The sequence below is a fragment of the Anolis carolinensis genome, chromosome 1 (assembly GCF_035594765.1).
Source record: "Anolis carolinensis isolate JA03-04 chromosome 1, rAnoCar3.1.pri, whole genome shotgun sequence".
NCBI classification, from domain to species: Eukaryota; Metazoa; Chordata; class Lepidosauria; order Squamata; family Dactyloidae; genus Anolis; species Anolis carolinensis.
The window spans coordinates 111538412-111564643 of NC_085841.1; the positions used below are offsets into that span (position 1 = coordinate 111538412).

Consider the following 26232-nt stretch of genomic DNA (forward strand, 5'->3'; position numbering starts at 1 on the left):
CTCCCGCTCTGCTCCTTAAACTCCTGGCTTGGCATTTGCTTCTGCAGCAGCTTGGCGCTGCTGGTTTATCCCAACTTCGGACCGACTTGATGACGCTTTCCCGCTTTGCTCCTTTAACTCTTGGTTTGGTGTATGTTCCAGCAACGGTTGCTGCGAGCTCGCCAGTGTCTTGCTGTTTCACTGGCTTTGCTGCTCTCAACTGGGAGTTCCCTAGCTCAGTTTGGGCGTTTGTTTGTTTTGAACTCCTTTTTGTACTTTTGAGTTTTGGGAAAGGTTTGTGGGCTTCAATACTGCTTGCTTTAGTTCATGCCTCCGTTTTTCAGCCCATTGTGAACTTTTGGGTCAAGTTCTAGAACTTTAAATTTAACCCGGATTATATCTCTGGCTAATCCGGATTATTTGCCAGTTCTTGTTTTTGGGGTTTTTACCTGCTTGTTCTACTTAATAACACTGAAAGTTAAGTGTTTTAAGTCTTTTTAGTTTGTTGAGCTATTTTTTGGACTGTTGCTTTAATAAACTCTATTTTGCTCTCTAATTGGCGTCTGACTTTTGACATAAGTGAAGAGTGGAGACTGGCTCCCTCTGGTTTCACTGATTTGAAGGAGTTCTGAGCATTGGAATGATACAAAATCAGACGAAGTCACCTCAATCTGCTTAATAATATTTGGTCCAATTCAAGGTGTGGTAATTACTTCACTTATGCACTTATAATTCATCAGAGACTATTTGAAAGACCACATAATCTCACCTGAAACTACATGCAAATTATTCTTGGTTGATAGGCAAGTAGAACAGGGCCTTTCATTTTGAATGCAAAAGAAATTCACATTAACTGAGCTTTTGTATGAAGTTTTGCAGAATCTGTGATTACTGAATTACTGATGCAAGTGTATATCTTGGGGCTTTGTGTAATTCAAAAAATGTACATGCATACAACCGAAGTATATATATTTGAAAAAGAAAAAAACAAACACAATTTAGTTAGTGAAGAAAATGTGTTAAAAATATCTGTATTGAAAAAAACATTAGGGAAAGTGCACAGCTCCACCCAAAAAGTAAAGGTGTCCATGTAGGAAGTGTGTATGTTCACAGGAATGTTACAAACCAGTATAGAAATTTTACCAGACCAGAATGTTAAGGGGAATCTGAGACAGTCTGCTGTTATCGCCTATTATTTTTTATTCGAGTGAGGAGCATTTTCACAGGGGAGAGACCTGTTTTTCTTAGCACTGAAATGTTTATCTTCTTCATTAAATATTTGGATTATGACTAATTTTCTTAAGCTAATGGACACATGATAGCATTAAGAAAATTAACGATTTGTCTTGTAAGTATCACAGGAGGGAGGGGGGAGGCAGTAAGATCCAGGCAGATCAGTCAGTGTTATCTTTTTTTCATTTGAATGGAGGAGAAGTCCTGAACAAATTCTTCAGCAGGCTTTTACAGAAAAACTCCCACTACATTACATCTGGATTTAGATCAGACATTTTTCAGTGATGACATTAAAAAGATTGACTGTTTACTCTGAAGTGTTCCTTCAGTGTGTTGTACTCCCATTTACTTGGACGGTGGAAAGAGGAAAGGAGATTTAGTGGTTGGATTAGAGAGAGTGGTGCAACTTTAATCGAAAATAGAATTGCTGCCATGGCATGGATAACTAGTGAGACTTTGGCACTGATGAGCTTCTTCCTTCTTAAGAAATTGTAACCCTTTTGAGCCTCCTTTCACTTTCATGATAAATGGACTCATTAGAAGAGTGGTTTGTTCTATTTGTTATATCTAAGATTTACAGTGTTGTGGTACAAAAGTGTCATTAAATAGATTATTCTCCATCCCAGCTTTTAAAACTGCATTACAGGATATATATATATATATATATATATATATATATATATATATTTAAAAAAAATGAAATAGCGTTTGCATTTGCTTTATTGATATTTTCTGCTTACCATGACTAATATATCTGTGGATAAGCTTTAAAATGTAACTGTCTAATAACTCAGGAGTTAAATACCTAACTAATTTCAAAGTTTCTTAGCAAGGAATGACCTCACCTCAAATCCTTTAATATAATAACAATTGCTTATCTTATTGATAAAGAAACCTTTATATTGTAGAAAAAGAAGAAAGGGTCTACTATGAAGTCAAATAAAATACAAAATTGATGAACATCCTGGTAGTGAGTAAATGAAAACTTGGCATCGTGCTAGTTACTTTTGCATGTGGCACTATAATATTCAACAATTCATGAAGGGGAGAAAATACATTACAAATAAATTATTTCATGGTCTCAGACTTACACATAGAAGTCACTTTGTAGCTGCAGTTCAGAGACATCCTGGGAACTCCTAGTTAAGCACTTTGGAGGGTGCCCTGCTTGCTTCCCTACAAGTTTTTATACACCACCTTGCAACACCATGTTCGACCTGACTGTCACGCCACCCCAAACACATTATTAAAAATATAGAAACTTCTTACTTTCATGATAATCATGTAGAGCAGTGCTTCTTCATCTTTTCCAACTTGCAACCCATTTGCGCCCAAAAACTTTCTTCATGATCCCTTTCTGCCCTGGTATTTAAATATATAAAATTGATATATAAATCAAATATTTATTTATAATAAATCAACATTTGTAAGGCTTGCTAAACAGGTTGATTTCCCTTTTTGTAAGGTACAGCAGAAGCAATTTAAATACTACATGTTGTTGCTAACAGATTTGTGTAAATGTCTAGATCACATTCAGAAACCTTTTACAGTTGACAACTTTTTGTGACCCTCAACATTGCACTAAGGGGAACCGATTTGGGTTTGGGACCCACAGTTTAAGAAGCAGTGATGCAGAGTACTTGAAAAAACAATGTTCGGTAATTACCCTCCCCCTCCCGCACCAAATTAAATAACCCACACTTTCAATCTGGGGGTTTAATTCTTTCATCACAAGGATTTTTCTCACTCTCATGAAACTGCAAATTTCATGTTTAGGTATGCACTTGAAGATAATTGCCCCAGTCATCCACAGTGAGAGCTAAGTCATCCCATTGGTAAAGAAAGGAATATAAGGACAAGGTATATAATTTCTGCATGCTTTGCATTTATCAAGAATGCTATACATGGAGAAGGAAGTATTCTAATCCTCATCCTATTCTACCTATATCAATAACAGTTGGAATGTATTCACAGAAGCAAGCAACTCTTCACCTGCTGTACACATGCCTAGCCATTTAATGGCAGGTAGATATTGCCAGTTTTAACAGCACATGTTTTCTCTGCTTTCTGTCAAGACAGCATGAATGTGTACATCATACATTCATGCACCCATTCCTTAAATTAGTCCTAAATGTAAATGTTAATGCATGGTTTGTTCAGCTGCAACGACTAGTGACAAGTGGAAAACTGATGCGCCAGGCCTAAACACTGTACATACTTTACTCTGTTTCAAATCCAGCAGGAGATGGTCACATGAAAATCTAATGTAAAGTCTTGGCTGGGATGAAAAGGATTGGATCCAGAGTCCATGCTGCTTTTATTTTCTGCTTCTGGGCCTCCATTTCACAGCCACCCAATGTGTCAAAATAATAAATTCTTCTCCTGTGTTGACCTTTCCTACTTTCGTACTTATTTAAGAACAGAAGAAATCAATTTAAAGTGCTTCATTGTCTGAAAGTGCTGAGAAACAGTGAGTCTGTGTGGGAGGTATGCCAAAATTGTTTAAACTAGTTATCCTTTATGTCTTACATGCTTGTGAATTCTCAGCAATCTATGGAAGTTGTAGACAAAATTACTTACAAAAATAACATAATCATTCTCTGATAAAATTTTAATATGATTTTGAAAAATGGTTGAGTGGGAGTATTAATGATGAGTGCTTTATGATTGGTTACAATAATTAAATTTTTAATGATGTGGAAATGCTCCAGAAGCCATGCATTAGCAAGAAATGAGACTACATGTGGAATTATCATTTTGTAAGTCAGATTCTATTCTGATAAACTGTTGTAATTCCACTGAAGTGAATGAAGTTACCCTATGTAACACAGAAAATAAGAATCATCCCCTCCCTTTTAAGAAACTAATCAGAAAACAAAATGGTTTTTTAATGTGGTCATAATGCTTTCTTTAATAATGCATATAATGACATCCTTGATATGAAGCCCTTACAATAAATTATCCTTTGGTTAGATATTTTACAGTCACCTCCATATCCATGTGCTGCTTCTTTAGAAGGACTATAACCCAAAGGATGTGTGCATAATTTCCAAGCTGCCACACAGGCCAAATTACTTGGCTCATAATCCAGTGCACAATCAAATGTACTTAAGGCTATAATCCAAAGCATGCTTAGTTTTAAATAAGTCTGATTAGACTCAGTGGGAGTGGATTAGGTGCAAGTTGTCTAGTCTAACTGAAATCAAGGGGACAGGTAGTCCTGTTCCAAGATGTTGTACATTGTCTTTAAAATCACCTGGGAAGGTTTACCTCATTCAGATGTCTTCTGCTGTCATGGAAATGTGAGAATCTCCAATCGTTTGAATGCGATTTCCTGCTTCTTGGCAGGGGGTTGGACTGGATGGCCTATGAGGTCTCTTCCAACTCTACTATTCTATGAGGGCTGTGAGGCTTACAGTTGGGATGCTTCAGTTGTTAGGTAATAGCTAACCTTGCTGGTTCAGTTAGAGATGTCTTGTCATTTAGCAAATGACTGGGATCCAGATGAAAGCCTGGAAAGAACTAGTTAATATACACATTCAGTAACTGACTTTTTGTTGCTGTTTTTCAAGAAAGTCCACTTAATCCAATAGATTTCCTGAAGTTAAATGCATGTTTCAATGATTTGGGTCATCAGAATTCTTTAGAGCAAGTGTTTCTTCCTCTGCCACATTCAGTTAAAACAGGAAAGCCTGCCATATGATTTATTTATTTATTTACTCTATTTATATCCCGCCTTTCTCTACCCCAAAGGGGACTCAAGGCGGCTTTATATATGACAACTATTTGATTCCTTTAGAAAACAGACAATTAAATACAGTAGAGTCTCACTTATCCAAGACTCGTTTATCAAAGGTTCTGGATTATCCAAGGAATTTTTGTAGTCAATGTTTTCAACGTATCATGATATTTTGGTGCTAAATTCGTAAATACAGTAATTACAACATAACATTACTGCGTATTGAACTACTTTTTCTGTTAAATTTGTTGTATAACATGATGTTTTGGTGCTTAATTTGTAAAATCATAACCTAATTTGATGTTTAATAGGCTTTTCCTTAATGCCTCCTTATTATCCAAGATATTCGCTTATCCAAGGTTCTGCCAGCCCGTTTAGCTTGGATAAGTGAGACTCTACTGTACATTTAAGTTAAAATTTGCAAATTATAGTTAAAAAGCACCTTAAAACATATCAACATTATAATCACTGATAAAATAACGCCATCCATAATTGTAATCTGGGGCCATTCCAAGAATCATTGTGTAGTGTCTCAGAGACCCCCGAGTCATGACCCCGTCGCTATTACGTGTGTCACACATTGTACATATTTCATAGTTATTATTGCACTGTAGTTAATCTTGAAAGGCTTGACCCCAGAGTCAGTTTTTCACTTGCCTTCCAAAGGCCAGGTGGGAGGGAGCTGCTTTAATATCATTGAGGAGTTCCACAGCTGAGTGGTCACCACTGAGAAGACCTTGTCTCTCATTCCCACCAGACATGCCTGTGAAGGTGGCAGGAGTGATGGCAGGGCCTCCCCCAACAATCTTAATCTCCTAGGTGGTTCATAGAAGGAGATACATTTGGACAGGTAAGCTGAGCTGGAACCATTTAGGGCTCTATAAGCTAAAGCCAGCACTTTGAATTGTGCTCGGTAGCAAACTGGCAGCCAGTGGAGCTGGTGCAACAGGGGGATTGTATGCTCCCTGTACGTCACTCCAGTGATCAACCTGGCTGCTGTCTGTTGGACTATTTGAAACTTCCGAACAGTCTTCAAAGGCAACCCCTTGTAGAGCGTGTTGCAGTAGTCTATTTGGGATGTAACCAGAGTGTGGACTACTGTGGCCAAGTCTCACTTCCCTAGGTACAAGTGCAGCTGGCACACAAGTTTTAATTGTGCAAATGCTCCCCTGGCCACTTCCGAGACCTGGGGTTCCAGGCTCAGCGATGAGTCCAGGAGAACTCCCAATCTGCGAACCTGAATCTTCAGGGGGATTGTAACCATGTCCAACACAGGCTGTAACCCTATATCCTGTTCGGTCTTGCAACTGACCAGGAGTACCTGGTCTGGATTCAATTTCAATTTGTTTGCTCCCATCCAGACTGACACAGTTGCCAAACACCAGTTTAGCCTCCTTAGTAGCAGGTGGAAAGGAGTGATAGAGTTGAACATCATCTGCGTACAGATAACATCAAACTCCAAAACTCCAGATATATTTCTTATATATTCATTCAGCATGGTAGTCCTAAACAAACATGCTGTAAAGATCCTTTCAGATGGATGCAAATTTCTCACAGTTGCAGTGTGTGGGTGGTTAATATGTCTGCCGGCATCCAGAGCAATTTTCTCAGAGTCCATTTAACATGTTCGATACTGCTACCAAATGTTCCCTCCATTGCTTATGTAAGAACAATGGCCACAATTCTTGCTCTAACAAAAGCAAGTCAGTTTTTGTTCTAGAAAGTAATCAGCTCACTACCAGGCATATAGTACCAGATTTCCTCTATTTCTTTATTTTAATTTTGCAAATAAAATTCTATAGTTTCTATTATTGTTATTCAAGAAAAAAATCTTGCAGGTGGCTACAACAATTTTCCAGGGCAATAAAGAACTTGATACAGCAGCTTTACAATCACATATGCCTTCATCCTTACTAATCCTTACTAAGAAGTTTGAAATACTTTTTTTAGTAATCTTGCTAATTTGAATGGCATTTTTCAGTGGAATCTAAGCCTATTCTTGTCTGCCAGTGAAATCTGATGGCAAGTGTTGTGTCTGCACTTTCCTGATTCAATTTCACAGGTATTTGGAAACAGTTTACAGGGGTTGCATTATTTTGTTGCCACAAAATTATATCCCTGAACATGGCAATTTCAGCAGCTCTCTAGCACAGCATTAATTATTGCTTTCTGTTGACACCTAGATGGACTGTTTATACAATTTACACTTAATATTTGACAGTATATTTCTCTGACTGTTCATTTGATTTTTCTATTGCTCAGCTCTAGTTTATTTCAGTCCCAGGCAACAAAAAATATATAACATACTTTCTTAGGTCACTAAAATTTATTGATGTGTCCCTTGGGCATCTCTCTGTAATAAACCTAATCGCTGCAGTGTATAGTCTGCAAAAGCTGTCGTTTTATTTACCAAGTGTCATGTTTCAGCGCAGCAAATATTGATCATGTTAATAGACAAATTTAAGACTGAACGATCTTGCCAATGGTACAGTAAAATAGTGGTATGTATTAAGATATTATTTTCCATGACCAGCATCCTTGAAGTTGACATCTTCTTGTGACTGAATAGACGGGAGCAACAAATTCAATTACAGAAAGGTGGTTCCGTCATTACACCTGTCAGCTTCTACGGGAAATGATTTGTAAATTGTGCTTTATCTTTCTATCCCATAAATCTTGAGGTCATAATTGACACTTGTCATGGAAGATGGATAGTGAAAGAAAGTGTATAGAACATAAAAGAGCAATTTTTGCCAGCAAAAGTATCTCTTTTATCTCTTGGGATGGGAGAGAAGGTATTTTGGAAACTTCAACTCCTGTCAGCTAGGTTCTCCTGATTTTTATTTGAGCAGGATTTCGCTTGAAGAAATACATAGATCTTAATTGTGCATATGCACACACATACACACATTTTCTCCCCTAAATTAGTTTATGATCTGTCCATCACACATTTTGAATATATTGGGTTTGTGCCCAATGTGTCAAAATTCATTTATGATTCTGATATAGGAGTTAGTGCTATCAGGGTCAATATTGTCACTTCTCATGCAATTCAGGATCAGTGTATTGATGATTGATTTTCATGTTGGCGGGTTTAGAAGAAACAGGAACAGAGATGACAACAGACATCAAGCAAAAAAAAACACATTTTTTTTCTTTTTGTTATTTTTAAAAAGCCGTATAAACATCTCCACTAAGTACAGTCAGTCCACCAATTCACTGGGGTAAGGATCTAGAATTCTGCGAAACTGTGAATAAAGAAATTACTAACAACTCTCTAGGAATTTCTAGATCTTGAAACATGACCCAGGCCAGCTTCCACTTGGGGGAGGGGGGGGGGTACAGCAGACCTGCACAACCTGTGTCCCTCTAGGTGCTTTGGCCTATAGCTTGCAGAATCCCTGCCCATTTAACAAATTGGTTAGGGCTTCTGGGAGTTGGAGTCCCAAACACCTGGTGCAAGGCTAGGCACCACTTGCCTAGAGATTCCTAGAAGGATGTTTTCTCTAGAAATCTTTAGGACATCCAGTGTAACTGAAGGAAGCTGACCACATAATAACACTAGAGCATCTAGAAATTCCTATAGAGTACATTTCTAATGAATTCCGTGAATAATCTGCAAAAACCACAACAGCAAATATGGAGAGACTGTAATTGAATATGTGACAGTTCTATCTTTCCCATAACATTTTTACATAACCTTTGGAGTAATATTTTCTTCCCAGATTTCTAAATAGAATAATATACATGCAATTAATTCCTGTTCTCATTTGCAGAGTTGCTAAACAGGAACTGAAATGGGAAATAAATTATATGTATTGGAATTTATGTTTGTGTTTTCAATATTTAGTTCTTTATATATCCATTATAATGAACCTTCTACTAAATGACCCAACCTTATAAAAGAGATAGAGAGATAAATACAAAGAGGCTTTCCAGATCTTAACTTCTTCAATAGTAATCTTGTATTTTTATTCAGTTGATTTGGAAATATATTCAAGCTGCTATTGTCATCAGTGCTCCTTTTCGAACAGCAGGTAGCTTAAGAGCTTTTGAACTACAAAAACAATGACAAAAAAAATACTTAGTGCAGTCAAGTATTCCTGGAGTACGTTTTTCTTTTGCCAATTAGTACTTTAGTTCCCAAGTGGTTTAAAATGACCTGGTTGACTCTCCAGCCAAATCTTACTGTGCTTGGAAGCACTGGTTTACATCAAACATTAAGCTAGTGTAAAAAATTACATATACAGTATTGCCTTTTTTCCACTACCAACTGCAGAAAAGCTAGTAAAATGTAGCAGAACAAACACATCTATGCTAAACACCTAGCTTAATTAAATTGTAATTCAACACGGCTTTTGGAATAGTTGCAGAGTGACTGCAGAAATCAAATCAAAAACTTGACACTTACACAAAGAAGAAAATGTCTCTCTTGCAAGCGGTAGAAATGTTTCATTCTGTTAATCCAGAAATGTGAATCATGTAGGCCCCTAGATAGTGAACTACAGTTTCCAACAACCTTGGCCAGCATAGCTAGTAATGACGCAAAGTGGGAGTTACAGTCCAACAACATCTGAAGAGCCACATAATATCAATCTTGCACTTACAGAATTACACATTTCATGCAGCCTAATGAGTGGTTTGAGCCAGAAAACCAATTTTATCTAAAACAGGTGCGAATTGTGAGATCATGAATCCAACATAGTCTTTTGGAAGTCCAGTGAAGCCAAGTCCCAGCATTTATAGTAAAAACTGGTCTGTTAAAAACAGTTTTCAGCAAAAGAGGAAAGAGGTTAAATACATAATTCTCAAAATATTATGCTGTTTTCAGAACCCCTACCCCACCCCCAAATCACCAAAAGTTCCCAAATATTCTTATATGACCAAGAATGATTTTTGTTATTTATTGCAGTGCTGTGTGTATTTGTACAGATGTTTCTTCAGTAAATAAACCACAAATACTTGTAGGTTTTCACTTCTAAAAAGCTGCAACCTTCTACAGCTGTGGGATTCAAGCTGTAGAAGGCTTGGGTCTCACATTGGCCACTTTGATTGTTGTCCAATTAACCATACCAGCCTGAATGCTGATAGTTCCTGGAGTGATCTCTGCATTGACTTCCCATTTCCTGAATATGAAGCTTGGTTCCCACCTCATTCTGAATATGACCCATGCTGCCTTCATACCTAAGATCTCCTAATGGAACTTCACATCAGATATGACAGGAACACAGGTCTAGTGTTCCTACAAACCACATTTGATTCCATGCAAAACCATCAAATGAGCCTGTAGTCAGACAAGCAGGAAATGTGTCTAGATGCACCGCACTAGCCCTGAGTGAAGATTTTGCATTCCCACTGGAAGGTCGATCTTCAGGAAACAACACTAATCCTAGTTGGCCAAATTTCCTCCCATAGCCCATGTGCAGGAAGACCACACAGAATTCTGGGAAGGTGGCTGCTGCATCACCATAACTAAACATAGCATTGCATCTCCACTTCTGCTTCCACCATGTGGTCTCCCAAGTAAGTCTGGGGCCACTTCAAATGGCAGCTGTGTTTCGATTCTCCACAATTCCAGAGGAGCCAAGGGCGAAGTTGCATGGCCCTCCCTATAATGCCTACCTCTGTAAAACGTTATTGGTAGTGCTAACATATCTATTTTTAGTTTGCTGTGGTTCATAAAAATGCTGTAGTTCAAGTCTTACAGCAGCATAACTTTGCTAGGAGTATGTGGTGTCTCACACTAAGGACTTTCACTAAAGGCATTGCTAATAACAAGGCAGCAGGAGACGACGGGATCCCAGCTGAATTGTTTAAAATCTTGGAAGATGATGCTGGCAAGGTGATGCATGCCATATGCCAGCAAATATGGAAAACACAAGAATGGTCATCAGATTGGAAGAAATCAATTTATATCCCCATACTCTAAAAGGGAACGCTAAAGAATGCTCAAACTTCCGTACAGTGGCACTTATTTCCCATGCCAGTAAGGTAATGCTCAAGATCCTGCAAGGCAGACTCCAGCAATACATGGAGCGAGAATTGCCAGATGTCCAAGCTGGGTTTAGAAAAGGCAGAGGAACGAGAGACCAAATTGCCAATATCTGCTGGATAATGGAGGAAGCCAGGGAGTTTCAGAAAAACATCTATTTCTGCTTTATTGACTATTCTAAAGCCTTTGACTATGTGGATCATAACTGTGGCATGTTCTTGGTGGTATGGGGATACCAAGTCACCTTGTCTGTCTCCTGGGAAATCTGTATAAAGACCAAGTAGCCACAGTAAGAACAGACCACGGAACAACAGACTAGTTCAAGATTGGGAAAGGAGTACGACAGGGCTGTATAGTATCGCCCGACCTATTCAACTTGTACGCAGAACACATCATGCGACGTGCGGGTCTTGACGAATCCTAGGCTGGAGTTAAAATTTCTGAAAGAAACATTAACAACCTTAGGTATGCAGATGATACCACTCTGATGCCTGAAAGTGAGGAAGAGCTGAGGAGCCTTATCACCAAGGTGAAAGAAAAAGTGCAAAAGCTGGGTTGCAGTCAAACGTCAAGACAACCAAGATCATGGCAACTACACCTATTGATAACTGGCAAATAGAGGGAGAAAATGTGGAGGCAGTGACAGACTTTATATTTCTAGGCGTGAAGATCACTGCAGATGCAGACTGCAGCCAGGAAATCAGAAGACGTTTACTTCTTGGGAGGAGAGCAGTGGCCAACCTCGATAAAATAGTGAAAAGCAGAGACATCACACTGGTAACGAAGGTCCGCATAGTTAAAGCAATGGTATTCCCCATAGTAACCTATGGATGTGAGAGCTGGACCATAAGGAAGCCTGAGCGAAGGAAGATAGATGCTTTTGAACTTTGGTGCTGGATGAAAATCTTGAGATTGCCTTGGACTACAAGAAGATCCAACCAGTCCATCCTCCAGGAAATAATGCCCAACTGCTCATTGGAAGGAAGGATATTAGAAGCAAAAATGAAGTAATTTGGCCACATAATGAGAAGACAGGAAAGCTTGGAAAATATCATGATGCTGGGGGAAATGGAAGAAAATAGGAAGAGAGGCCGACCAAGTGCGAGATGGATGGATGGTATCCTTGAAGTGACTGGCTTGACCTTGAAGGAACTGGGGGCGGCGACGGCTGACAGGGAGCTCTGGCATGGACTGGTCCATGAGGTCACGAAAAGTCAGAAATGACTGTGTGAATGAAGAAGAAGAAGAAAACCAGATACTATTGCTAGCACTGAAATAAGATATTATCACATATTGGAGTTTGATATTGTTAAGAAATATAATAGAAAAGGGAACTGATTGCTGGGGCATCATTCTCAAGCTTCGTTCCTTAAATGAAATATGCTTTTCCATGTGAGTGTAGATTGCCTTCTTACACAGCTAATGTTACATGTACAGACACTGCAAACGAATCAAAGGCATAATCACTGGACCATACAATATCCCAGGTTGCAGGTTAACTTAGTGATCTTGGCAGAGTTCAGGTCTCTTGTTTGCCTGTGACTTGGTTGGAAGGCAGAGGTGGCAGATGAGAAGTAATGTTAGCATGATATTCCTTGACCTAAGGAGTTTTCTGGGTATTTTGTACCGTTTATTGTGTACTGCTCCAAGGAATCTGTTAATAGGTAAGACACTAAATTATAAATGTGTAAATGCATAACATTAAGGCAGGAGTTGCAGCAGTTATTTTCCCAAGGAAGTGAGCTCAGTTTCCACCTGTCATTGCAATGTTAAGGGCAGCCTTACTAGTCCATAAATCACTCCATAAATCCATAAATGATTTCACTCCATGTGTCTTATGGGCTGTTGAATTTTTGTCTCCTGGCTTTTGTCTTATACTATTTTTTTTTACTGAAATCTTCATCACTAGAAAAAAAAATGGATTGCTGCAAAATGCTTATAAAACTGGGCAGAATGTTAGGTGTGATAACATCAATATGTTGCATTTTAGCTCAAGAAAATGTGGGAGCAAACCTCTTTTTTTTTAGAAAAGTTGCATTAGGCTTCTTTAGCACAGAGAGTCTCTGTACAAACATCTGTAAAAAAAGATCCTGAAATACAGAAAACACATGCTTCTCTTACACTTCCATTTTTCTTAGCTTTTACTGTTTGGAGTTGGATACAGTTGTAGTAAGAAGCATTTCATTTCACACTCATCTCTGTACTTTATAAATTACTTTTAATGATAAGATAAATAATGGGAACTTCAGTTTCATTCTGTAACTCCTTTATGTGCCCCCCTCCCCCAGTGTATTTTTGAGTTAGAAATAAGAACCATTTAAGTGACATGAAAATATTAAGGAAAATTCAGTACAAACTCCTTCGTTGCCTATTCATTTTAATCTTCATTTGTTGTTATGTACCTTCAATTTGATTTTAACTTACAGCAACCCTAACGTGACCCTATCAAAGCTTTTTCTTGGTGTTGCCCTTGCCATCCCCTAAGGCTGAGAAAATGTGACTTGAGAGTCTGCAATATTTTAAAAATAATTACATAATCAAAGTCTCCATATTTTCAATTATGTATTTGTTTTTAAAATAATTTTTTATTAAATGTTTTCTTAATAGCATGATAAAATGCAGAAAAATGGGTAGGAATGGGGTAGCAAACGGAAACACCTGGGTAGCAAACGGAAACACCTGGCGCGGGGGGGAGGGGCGGGAATGGAGGATAAAGAAAAAGAGAAGAAAAAAGAAAACACAAGCAAAAACAAAAACAGCAAAAAAGAAAAAAGGGGGGAGGGGGTTACGCAGACGTTGCTTCAATTGGGATGGTTTAATCTAATTACGAAGACTCAATCCTGACGCTGCCACCAATTGTGATGGTGCTAGAGCCAATTGGGAAGACTCAAGCCCATTGTAATGGTGTCAAAGCAAATTGTAAATGCTGTTTCCACTACTGAGGGGGTTTTTGAATCTTTTAATCCCTCTAGATTATATATATATCACCTTTATATGAAGGGAAGGATTACAGGGGGTGATCTTTATTTCAAGATCTCTGCTTCTGTAGTTAGGGATTTCTGTGTTGTTGTTCCCTTTCTGAGGTAACTGTGACCAGTACTCTTCCCCAATTAGGTGATTTATTAAGGTAACTGCCACCAACGTGAGGCTTTTGAATTATCACTGATGAAATTTGGCTCCACAGACACAGATGAGATGTAATGAGTCAGTTGTTAGCAAAGAACAACAAGTTTATTGCTTATAAAGCTTATGGTAGCAGGTTGATTGATTTACTTATGGAACTTTAGATAAACAAGTGGTTTAATAACTCTTATAACCACCACACCAGTAGTCTCTGGTGTAATTCCACTTCACTCTCCTACTGATGATATAAATTGTAGTGAACTCTAACCTCAGCTGAGCTCCTTAGTGAACAATGTCCCAACTACAATAAAAGCCTTTAATTTGATCTACTACCGATCAAGTTCCTGATCACTAGTCCTTTCCAACTAGAGATCTTGACTAGGCTCCCTTTAGTCTGCCTTGACTAAAGATTTTTTTTTGCCAGGCCTGTCTCCTCAGCCCTTCTTGACTGAAAAGCCTCCCGCCACGCACTCTCTGGTTTCTTTTTTTTAAACTCCCTCTTTTTCCTTTTCTTGGCTCCGCCCACTTCTCCCTCTGGTGAGCTAGCCAGCTCCGTCTCCTTGGTAACAGCACTACTGTGGATTGAAACAAGATGGCTTCTGTTTCAGCTGCTGTGTCAACTAAACACAAATACATACTCTAACAGTTAAAATTAAACATAATAACTATGACTTCTCCACAGGGGTATTTGGTTAACTTCCAATCTTTTACATCCTGGTATTGCATCCTGTAATGTCCATTTGTTACTAGTGTCCATATCCTCCTCCTTTCTTAAGTCCAAAGGCTATATTTCTTTCCCTTTATAGATTCATATTAACATCTTCATTTTTTCTTGTTCCATATATTTAATCAATGGTGACCAGTCCGTGTTCTAATGTTACGTTGTTTGTAAGTTAATTGTCTGTAAGTTAGTTGGTCCATACTCATAATTTCCATCATCTTAATTAGCTATTCCCTTCTTAGGATTTCCATAGTTCTCCAATGTTAGGCACATTCTGGCTGCTGTTGTCATGTAATTTAAGAGAATGTCTTTATTTTTATCGGATTTTATATTTAACATTCCTAGTAGAAAATATTCTGGTTCGAATTGTATTTTTGTCTCTAAAATCTTTTGGATTGCTTCATGGATATCTCTCCAAACATTTTTTGCCTTTCTACAACTCCACCACATATGGAATTATGTATTTGTGTGTGTTTTTTTAAAATTATGTAGTTAGTAATGGAATTTGTGGTTTGCTTCACTCAGTATTGGGCCCTCTTCTGTATGCCTGCTTGGAAAAAAAAACAGTTTTGTTATTTCTTACTACAGTTGTGCTCATTTTTTTGTCTCAGAATTAGAAACACGAATGCCACATGTCTTAGAACTAGATATTTCCCATATCACTATTAAGAAGTTTGTATTAATTAACTTCAGGCTCTGTGTATAAGACGTATATGAAACATGCATGCATTTTGTGTATAGATTTGGGTTCCATCTCCAAGTTATCCAATATATATATGTATATGCAAACCTTGGTGTTCTAAATCCAAAACACTTCTGGTCCCCTCATATTGGCTATGGTATACTCAACCTGCATTAGCTTTGCCTGTGTAATAAGCATATTTGTATTCCTTTTCTTCCTCACTTGCACTCTTTTCATCTCGATCACCACTCCAGTGTTCATTCAGTGCTATCATTGCCTACTTCCTTACAAAAGCCATACAAGGTACTGCAGAATAATCACATGCAACTTCTTCATAAGCAGACAGGTTAACATAGTATGCTAATTATCTGATTATCTAAATCCTATGGTAGGCCGTGAAAGCATTAACCAAGAAAACATTTCAATATAAAAGCATAATGCAGGAGTCTGCAATCTATGTTGCAATGCCTTTTGTAACTCCTATTCTTCAACACTTTTTCTCCTCACAGAGTTTCGTTAGCAGATATGCAACAGGTATAGCTTTCCTAGGAAAAGAAATTCCACACCATCTGAAATCTTGTTTGGCTTATTTGAAATTACCCAACATGGAACTACACTTAGTATTGCCATTTTCAGCATTGCATGTAGTAACATTAAAAAAAATACAGAACAACATTTCCAGATAAATCAGTGGCAATTTATTTATTTATTTTGTGTCAAAAGCATTGCACGACAAATACATTGCAAAATGATGGGTAAAAAAGAAAAGAAAATCACAAGCAACTAAATAGTTTTTGACCAAAAGCGGGCAACAGCAACCGCATTGTCCGTAGCTGAGTACGCCTGTCCTGTCTGGCAAAAGTCTGCCCATGCGAAGCAAGTGGACATAGCACTAAACGAAACATGCAGAATAATCACAGGATGCCTTAAACCTACACCTGTTGATAAACTCTACAAGTTAGCTGGCATTGCCCCTCCTGATGTGCGACGGGAAGTTGCTGCTAACTGTGAGAGAAATAAGGTTGAACATTGTGAAAGCCACCCACTGCATGACTATCAGCCTCCTCCCACCAGACTCAAATCAAGGAAGGGCTTCATGAGAACCACCACTCCTCTTGATGTTCCTCCAGCAGCAGCAAGGGTGTCCCTCTGGGCAGCTAAATCTGGCAATCCCAACTGGATGGCCCCCCATGAGGGTCTTCCTCCAGGGGCAAACCAAGAATGGGCAACTTGGAAGTCCCTGAACAGACTGAGAAGCGGAGTGGGCAGATCAAAAGACAATCTGGCAAGATGGCACTACCTGGAGGAATCCTCCACCTTGTGTAACTGTGGAGCAGAACAAACAACTCCGCATATGTATGCTTGCCCACAGTGTCCTGTCTAATGTACGGAGAGGAGTTGTTTAAAGCTACGGATCAGTGGCAATTACAAATCAGGACTGAAACATTATACGTTAGGCTAGAACAGTGCCACTTGAAGTAGTATTAGCCACTAGCCAGTGTACGTAAACTTGGTGCCAGGCTCTGCATAACCTGTGAAGCATTACACTAGATGTTTTTACCCCTGCCCCTTTGGTTCATTTTGATGAGGCATTTAGCATGTTTATGCATGCAAAATGTTCATTATTATTCTGGTACAGCAAAAAGAATGATGTATTGATAGTCTCTTTGCCCATTTTTCATGCATATGTTAGAGTGAAATAAGCAAGGGTTTTTTTTATTTTTTGTAGACAGAGGTTAAGAATTAAATTTTGATCCTTATAAAGCAGCCTGGCAAATATCAGCCGCTTTATTTAAGCCATTCTGTTCCAAAGAGGAAGTGTGAAGTTTTCTCATGTTGTTTGGCAATCACATCCAAGGACAGTGTAATCCTCCAAACTTCCCTTTGCCAGATGGATTAAATTATGCTATTTATTGAATGAAGAAACCAGCCAAGTGGGAATTTCCTTTGCGATTTTGGGGCAGCAGCACTCAAAATACCGGATAAAAAAGAAGACATGTCAGGTCAAATTAGAAATGTGTGCCTTGTTTCTGAGCTCATATTTTGCTGAGCTTCTTAGAGAAAAGGAAAATGGAGAATCATTCTTTCAGTGTTTAGATATCTATGTGATGTTCTCTTGAGAATGAAGAACTTTCAATTCTGTCCAAGAGTCTAATGTAGCTCTGTAAAAGAATTGAATTTATGGATGGCACCATACACTGTAGCAGCAGGTATAGTTTTTGTCAGTTCCTTGGGAAGTGTGTGTGTGTAGAGAGAATGAGAAGGGGACAGTTCTTTGCCCCACCACCCAATTTATTTTGATGATAAAAGTATAGGTGAAAATGCTTAGTAATGACTACAAGTTCATCAGCTATTTTTAATAATTGTGTCATTGGAACTGATATACAATTCCTAGTGAAAAAGTCCCCATGAATTTAAAAAAGTGTGTACAATTGATATTGTACATTTGAAAGAAGAAATAGATTTATTGTGGTCTCATGGTTTTCCTCTAAATAGTCTGTGAAAGTTGGCTCATATTGGTTTACTTTCTAATTTCTGATGGAAATGGGCATATATTTTAAAATCTGCTTACAAGAGATTCAGTTAGTCTTAAATGTATTTTTACATACCCAATATTATAGGTACCTGACTGCCACCCAAGACTCTGGATCATTGTTAGCAGAATTCTGATGCAGCTCCTTGTTATACAAGCAGCTGTTTATTTTCTGTAATGGCACAAGGAGTTTCCACTGTTGTGCAGACACCAGACAGAGTAATGGGTTGTAATGCAACACTTAGGCACTGAGGTACAGCACCTCTTATACATTCCTGCTCAAATTCTCCTCCTTCTTTACAAACAAGAGAGAACTTGTGAACTAGTCATCTTGGTTTGGATGAAACATAATGGTTTTGTATGCTTGTGGTTTTTCAGCTTTTAAATTCCTGGTTTGTTTAGTTGCTCCAGCAGGGAAAACAACCAAGCAGGCCAAGACAGCAACCAGCATGCATAAGCATATTGCTTGTGAAAATTAAGCCAAGATTCTTCAGTTGTGCCTTAGTTTTTCAAGCATAGCCATACTTTGAGTTTCCCCACCTCCATTTCAGTTCATTCAGTTCATTCTTCTTCCTAGGGTGAAGGGATGGAGAAACACAATCATGAAGTTTCACTCTGTATTTTTGGGAAGGATGGTTAGTTTAAGTGGTTGTTCCCTTAAAGTTTATTTCTGTAGACTATTTCTTTGAGGCCTGTTTATCATTATAAGTGCAAGAAGTTTTCAGTGTCTATGTGTAATGTGTTTCAAATGAGATGGCAGATGGGTGCTCAACCTATGACTGCAGAGCCCACATCATCCGCTCTCTGGGTGAGCCCTGAAGCTGGAAAGACTCCTACAGTTTCCCCTATACATAATTATGCCGATTAAACAGGCAGGACGGAGATTGCTCTATGGCTTCTGACATGGGAATGCCAGCAATCAGGTTGTGTGTGTGTGTTCATGTGTGCAAATCTATGTGTAAACCCAGACTCCTATCTAATACCAGATACAATCCTAACATAACACATAAAAATTCATTTGATGAAATGCTCCGTTTTTTTTTTTAAAAAAGAAGAATCCCTCTGTAGAATGTGTTCTAACATGGCAGTTGAAAGTATTGGGCTAGGAGAACTGTTCTGGACAGTGTCGTTCTCAGTGGGGAATGAACATTCTTTGCTTCCTTGCCTGTTCTGTGAACTGAAGCTGTAATCCAAAAGTTGTACAATCCAAGTGCAGCTTTACCACTACATCTCCTGTTTGGGGTAAACACTGCTCCTTTTTAGGTAGGAGAGGTCTCAAATACTTGATGTGATCTCTCATTTATCAATTAATGTATTATATTACTGTTTTAATGCAATCTTATTTTTAAAGTGCATTTACTCTGCTGTAGACAGCAGAAATTATCTTATAAGAAGAAATTGATAATCATCTTCACAAGTAGGCTATTTGATGGCATTAGCATAACATGTTCTGTTGGCGGCCAGTGTTGATGTTCCTTTGCCTACCATAACAGCTCTAGTGGGTATTGGAATAATGGGTTCTCCTGTTGTTATTAACCTGCAAATTGAAATTTGTCTGTTGAAGACCACCACCCAGACAGAGCGAGATGGTAGGAAGATGGTAGGTTTCATACATAGTTTGGAAAAGTTTATTTTTGCACTGTAGTCCCTAGAATTTTCCAACTACATGTACAAAATGTTCTAGTCATATGTTCCAAAAGTTGATGCTTGCTGTGCATAGCGAAGTAAACTTTGTCCAGCTGACCTGATATTTCTAAATAAGACTGCTTGGAGACTAAAAGATTTTTCAGCATTGCATGATCTTCCCTTTCAGACATTGCATTACTGTAAGAACATAATGGGTTTGAACTTGAACTGGAATTACACACGATGTGGGTCTCAAGTATGACCTTGTGCATTCATTTTTCTTCAAGCGTTGTTGAAATGTGTGCAATAAATACTAGTATACTAGTATACATGAGATTAATTTGGAAGCATATTTTTCTGGTTTAATTGGAATTCATTTGCTTAATTGTCATTCAGATTCCATCAATTGCTGTTATGACCTAACTTAAACAATGCTGCCTTTTGCTATTTGTGTTTTAATTTAAATTTCTATTATGGTTTATGAGCAATAATTAGGTCCTGCTTGAATATCCATTAGCCTTTGAATTGTGCACTGTGGAAAGGTGCTTTCTCTTAGTTTAATGATGGCAGCACAGCAGGGGACTGGTCAGTAGTGACATGTGATTGGAGACACCCAGCACATTTGCTCCTTGTTTATTGACACATCTTCTCCAAACAGCTCCCTCGCAAGTTAGCGGCGTAATGAAAGAGAAAGTGTTGCAAAGGAGTGTGGAGCTTTCCTGGCAGGAACCCGAGCATCCCAATGGAGTCATCACAGAATATGAAATCAAATATTATGAGAAAGTAAGCACTATTTTGAACTGTTCCACTCTTCCAATCATATCTTTCTGTTCTCCGGTGAACAAGTGCTGGGCCTAGATGGGATTTTTTCTCCTTCTGAGGCTAGCTCATTGCTTATTCTTTTCTTTTTGCCTACTTCTTTTCTTTACTGACATCATATCTATATCAGACACATTTTAAGGAGGAAAAGTACTACATACCTGGGTCTTATGCTCCAGAATCTTCTAAAATCTATATTAGGACTATAATGTGCAAATCATCAGACAAACCAATTAAACTGTAAAGTTTTAGTTGATGGATTGGTATTTGCAAATGTGTCAGACTGTGAAACACAGTTTTATTTTAAGATAACACGATGTAACACGATTTTTGTTCCTGGGTTATAAATGTCATTTTCTAATTGGCTGTATCATAAAAACATGGAAAACATATATTAAACTCCAGCACATTTTGCTATAGTTTTTCAATGAATATCTCATAGAGTCTCAACCAATTTAACCTAGTTTGTGGCAGTCACAAAAATGAAGTTTGTGGAGTATAACAACTACTTTCAAAGTACGTACTGCACCATTAAACAAGAAATAACACTTTCAAACCAGGAACAGAAAATATTTCAAATTTTGTTACATACCGTAGTGTAATTGATATTTTTTTTTATTTTTTCACTTTTTCAGTATTGTAGCTGTTTTAATTCATTTTTTGCATTCTGAATTCAAAAAATACAGTAAAAATATCATACCACACAGAGTCCTCTCTCAAATTCAATTTTTGTATCAATTCAGTTCTTATTCAGTTTTAAGTATGGACATTGATGTTCCAGTATGATTTTTTTGGTGCCTTTGAATAGATTTTTGTGTTTCTTAACAGAGAATTAAAGAGTTTTTAAATTCTGTTAGCAAACATTAACCCCTTTCTTCCTGTTTATTTTTTACTCCTCAAACTGTACACAATGCAGCATTTTTAGATTTTAAATTCTTCATTCCTATGAAACCAACATATATTTCAAAAAGTTTTTATAATCTTCAATTTTGCAATCCTGTATTATTTTGATGAAAAAGTAAAATAGTTAATGGAATTTCCTTCTAACAATTTCACTTACTAGGTTGCTTATAACATTCAAAGCAACATCTCTATTGATATGGCAATATGTAAATGAACATAAAACCAGTCAATTAATCTTCTAAAATGCATCTGATTAATCCATTACAATATTTAATTGGTGACAGTCCTAATCATAACCTTCTGATTTATTAGCTCATGCATAAAAAGTTTTATGATTAATTCTGATGTAAATGTTTTCCTATGACTTCTGAAAGATAAGTCATAGAAAGGGTTACATCAGAAGCATGATTCGTGAGCAATAAAATATTTGCAAGCAAGGTATGAGATTCCTGCATCTGCTTCAAAATATTTTTTCAAGAACATTATTTGTGCTTGATCTTGTTTGCATTCCTTGATGAATACTACAAGCAGAGATTGCATTGGGGCAGCCATTTATATACAATTTCTTCTATATCTTTTTTATTTAGTAATACCATGGCCTTGTCTTGGTGGGTTATGGGGGGAATCATATCCAATGACCTAGATAGCTTTAATACATTCTTGGCAGTTTGAATGAATTTTTCCCCTCATTGCATTTGCCTGCTTTGTACCCTTTGAGTAGTTCCTCTAAACCAGAACAAAATATCTGATGCATTTACCTCACATGATTGCAGACTGTTTTATAAATTTCACCGTAAGCATACATATTTATAATTGCAAATGTGCCCTAAAATGCTGGAGTGACTGTAATACTTAATACGCAGCTTTAGCTTACATCATTGAATTGCTGTAGCAGTTACTACCTCATGTTCTTTGATTCATATAATAAAACAGCAAGTCCTGTTGGAGATAAAATATTTTCAATATAAAAGTGCTTTAAAACCAAATGGGTGTTAATATAATATAATATATTGACAAGAAAAAGTTGTGATGCAGAAATGCTCTTTAAATATGTCTACATTTGGAGTTCAAGGCTAAGTACAGATATTCAAGAGGGCTTTAACTTTTTAAATACGTTTTGCTGTAAAATTATACTACTCAAATTCACCAACAAATCATGAAATTTTAACCTAAATCCAACGTAGAACCAATGCTACAGCACTGTATAGTACTATATAATTTTCTTCCCTTCTCCTTCCTTGTAGCTCTTGACGCTACCCAAAATTAGCTCAGATGGTTTCCTAGCTTCTTGGGGCAGTCTTTGCAGATGCATAGGACATTGCATTGGGAATCGGAAATGATTACCTTCCCTCATCTGAAGGGTTTAGCTGTCCCACCCCCACCCCCCACCCCCAAAATAAAATGACTAGAAATTCATTAGTATTATGCACAAATTATTTCTTCCTTTTCCTTCCCTGATTTTATTCTTCTATAGTTCAAAAATAATGGACCAAATGTGAAAAAGATTCTACCAGTTGTTGTTTTTTTAAAGGTCCAAAAACAGAAATTGCAGTTCAATTCACAGTGTGCTTAACTGGAAATATAACTGACCAGGGGGGAAATGTAAGAAGAAATAGTTGATTTCCTCAAGTTTTGTGTTTAGTTCTCATGCATTATGATGCAGAATTTTAGTCACCCAAAGCCACATTTATCTTACAGAATATACAAAGACTTGGATTTAACATGGTAGTTAGTTGTACAGCAGTGATATACAACCTGTGCCCCCTTCGTGAGTTTGTCCAATGGTCAGAAATTCAGAGAGATGAAGTCCACAACACCTGGAGGGCCAGAGGTTGTGCACCACTGTTGTATGGCAAGTAACCTGCACAATTATGAGCTATGTCCCCAGATTTCAGTCTATTGGCATATATAGTTTTTGAAGGAAAAAACAAACAAAATACGTGCGTCAACATCTAGTACAGTGGTTCTCAACCTGTGGATCCCCAGATGTTTTAGCCTTCAACTCCCAGAAATCCTAACAGTTGGTAAACTGGTTGGGATTTCTGGGAGTTGTAGACCAAAACACCTGGGGACCCACAGGTTGAGAACTACTGATCTAGTAGATTAGTTAATTTCTGCCATTGATGTACTTCTTTGTGCGCTCCATTGTAGCATATTGAGACAGAAACTGTTTTGTGCCCTCCTATTCGGACAGAACACATTTGATCTCCACATAGAAATAACTTTAGAACATGAAACACTTTGGAATTCTATTTGGAGTTTGGAAAATGCCCCACAATTAACACAGTCCAAGGATGTTCATTCTAGTGGAAGAAAGTTAAGTATGTTGTAAGATTAAATTACTATCTAAATAGGAAACTGAATTTTGTACCAAAATACGTGGGTGGTTTATTGGCTTATCATTTATAGTTTTCCTCAAAGGAACTGGGATTTATAGTTTGAGGTACTAAGATTGTTATTTCCTCATTAGTGTAGAAATACATGCGTACAGAAGTACAATTTACTGAATTCTCTAGAAGAAAAAGAATTGACACCAATTTAAAGTATGCTATAGATATAATTTGGTTTTTTCCTGCTATGTTACTAGTGATATAGTGACAGAATGGCCTCTGAATAAAATCTGATTAGTCTAGGCACAAGTCTTGATATAGATTTTCTGCTCAAGCTTCACTGAAGTAAAGTATGTACAAGAGCAGATAACATTTTGTGAATTTCCCAGTAATTCTAATGAGCATCTCAGTGAATTGGTTTCTATATGTTGCATAAGACTATTAGTTTTATTTTAAGTGTTACAGAAGATTAAAAGAGTCACCTATCACCACTCTGGAAATACTTGCATCATATAAATAGATAAGGATGTTCATAGTGATGCATCCACATATACACATATAAACCAAACAGAAAAATATTCTGCGTTTGTTGCAGCTAATAGGCATTTCTTGATTTTCTGGACTTTAGTTTTCACATAGAGGGTTCTTGTGTCCAGAAGTATCATGTAAAATATGTTATGTCCCCTTAAGTAAAAACCATAATTGGAATAATTTTACTAAAAAGGTATAAAACATATGACTTTGAGAAGAACAAAAAGAAGCCAAGAAAATAAAATTCTAAGTCACTACTTTCTGTTTTATTTGTAGACTAACATAATATGCAGTATAGTCAGCTGAAAACAAAGTAGCAGAAGCTAAGACAATAACCACTCAAACACACACAAACACGTACAGAGCAGTTACTTTATCTCCTTAATTTTATGAGCAGCACAATGTGCTTCCCATTCACATTTTACGTTATTTTAAGACTCCCTCAGTGAAATTACATTATGTTGCAATGCTCCACAGAGTATGCTACATTTTTATGGGGTTGGGGGAAAACTTCCTCTACATAGTAAACAGAGTGCCGGGCCCAGTTTTCAATTGCTTATATCAAGTAAAACTGTGCTCTGAATGTTAAAGATTATCCAATGATTTGCATTTGTGTTTGCAGGACCAAAGGGAGAGGACTTACTCAACAGTGAAAACCAGGGCCACTTCTGCTTCAGTCAATAATCTGAAACCAGGAACTGTATATGTTTTCCAGATTCGAGCATTTACTGCTGCTGGCTATGGGAATTATAGCCCTAGACTAGATGTTGCTACACTAGAGGAGGCCACAGGTAATATTTATGTATATCTTAGAGAAATTAACAGCATGGGTAAAAATGAAAACATGATAGGCCTAAACCAAATAAATCATCTCAAATAGAATCAGTCATTGAATGCTGTGTCAACCTTTACAGTGTCTACTCATGCATAAGTCTAAAACTTTAATCAAAAATTGTTCCAAAAAAACCCTAGGTCATTATAAGTACTGTACCTTAATGTTTATACAAAAAGGGAATCATTTTCTTTTTTGAGTGCAATGATGAAGGTAACAGCTTTGAAGTTCCACCATGAAAAATAAAAAGGCTAGACAACAGATGTAGTACTAAAAGGCCATATATTGACCTGTTTATTTATTTAATTATTGGACTTCTGTAAACTTGCTGGAATAAAAGGGGAGTTATGCCACATAATGGGTCTAGTCAATTGATTTTAAAATGGAGATAACTGATTTTAATGTGTATGCATTTATTATGTATTATTTTATGTTCCAGCATAGAATGTTTACCATATATATGTTGTACTCTGTCTGAGTCCCCTTCGGGGTGAGAAGGGCAGAATATAAATGCTTTAAATAAATAAATAGTCAAGGGACAGGGGTCAATTCTCTGCCCACCTCCACAGACCAGCCTTCAACTTGCACTTAAACCCTATGGACAATCCAAAATATCTTGGTTGTTTACAGGCCTGTTCAACCCCCCCCCCCCCATTTTTCAGGTTAAAAAAAACCTGGTTTACTTATGAATTTTAACTGGTTAATCAAATCCCCATGCTAAGTCTATGAGACGCAAAAAATTAAGAGTCCCTCCAGGCACTATATCAAGCAGGTATTAACTGGTCTGAGGCTGGGGGGGGGGGGGGTAGGGGTTCAACACCCCCCCCCCCCGAAAAAAATTTCTGGCTACGGCCCTGGTTGCTTACCCTGGCTGTTATTGATTGGAAGGCCATCCTGAGAATGCTCCCTCTTAAACCACAGGATTTTACAAGAATGAGAAACCCCCATTATAGCTCCAAAGGGAACCCCCTCCCAGCCCCTCAAGTCATATAACTTAGAGAGGCCATTCCAGAAGCCCACCATTCACCCAGAAAGGGGGTGCCATAGTGCTTCCCAAGTCTAATTTAACTTTTAAACATGCCAGTGACAATCTATTTAGGTGACACCATCTCATACCAGTTTCCATGCATACCAGTTAACAGTGTGGTGTAAGCGACCCCCCCCCCAAGATGATGTCCCAGGAGGGGGA

General features: G+C 37.6%; 1 protein-coding gene across 3 annotated transcripts in view; it reads left to right on the top strand.

Moving 5' to 3' along the window:
• epha7 (EPH receptor A7) overlaps positions 1-26232 on the top strand; it is a 252466-nt gene that overhangs the window by 189074 nt on the left and 37160 nt on the right. For 2 of the 3 annotated variants that reach the window (XM_062980622.1, XM_062980628.1), the window contains exons 6-7: positions 20287-20411; positions 24834-25002. The exons of the other annotated variant lie outside the window; for it this stretch is intronic. In XM_062980622.1, the coding sequence (XP_062836692.1) occupies positions 20287-20411; positions 24834-25002 (294 nt within the window). The remainder of the gene's footprint in view (positions 1-20286; positions 20412-24833; positions 25003-26232) is intronic. 3 annotated transcript variants of the gene reach the window in all.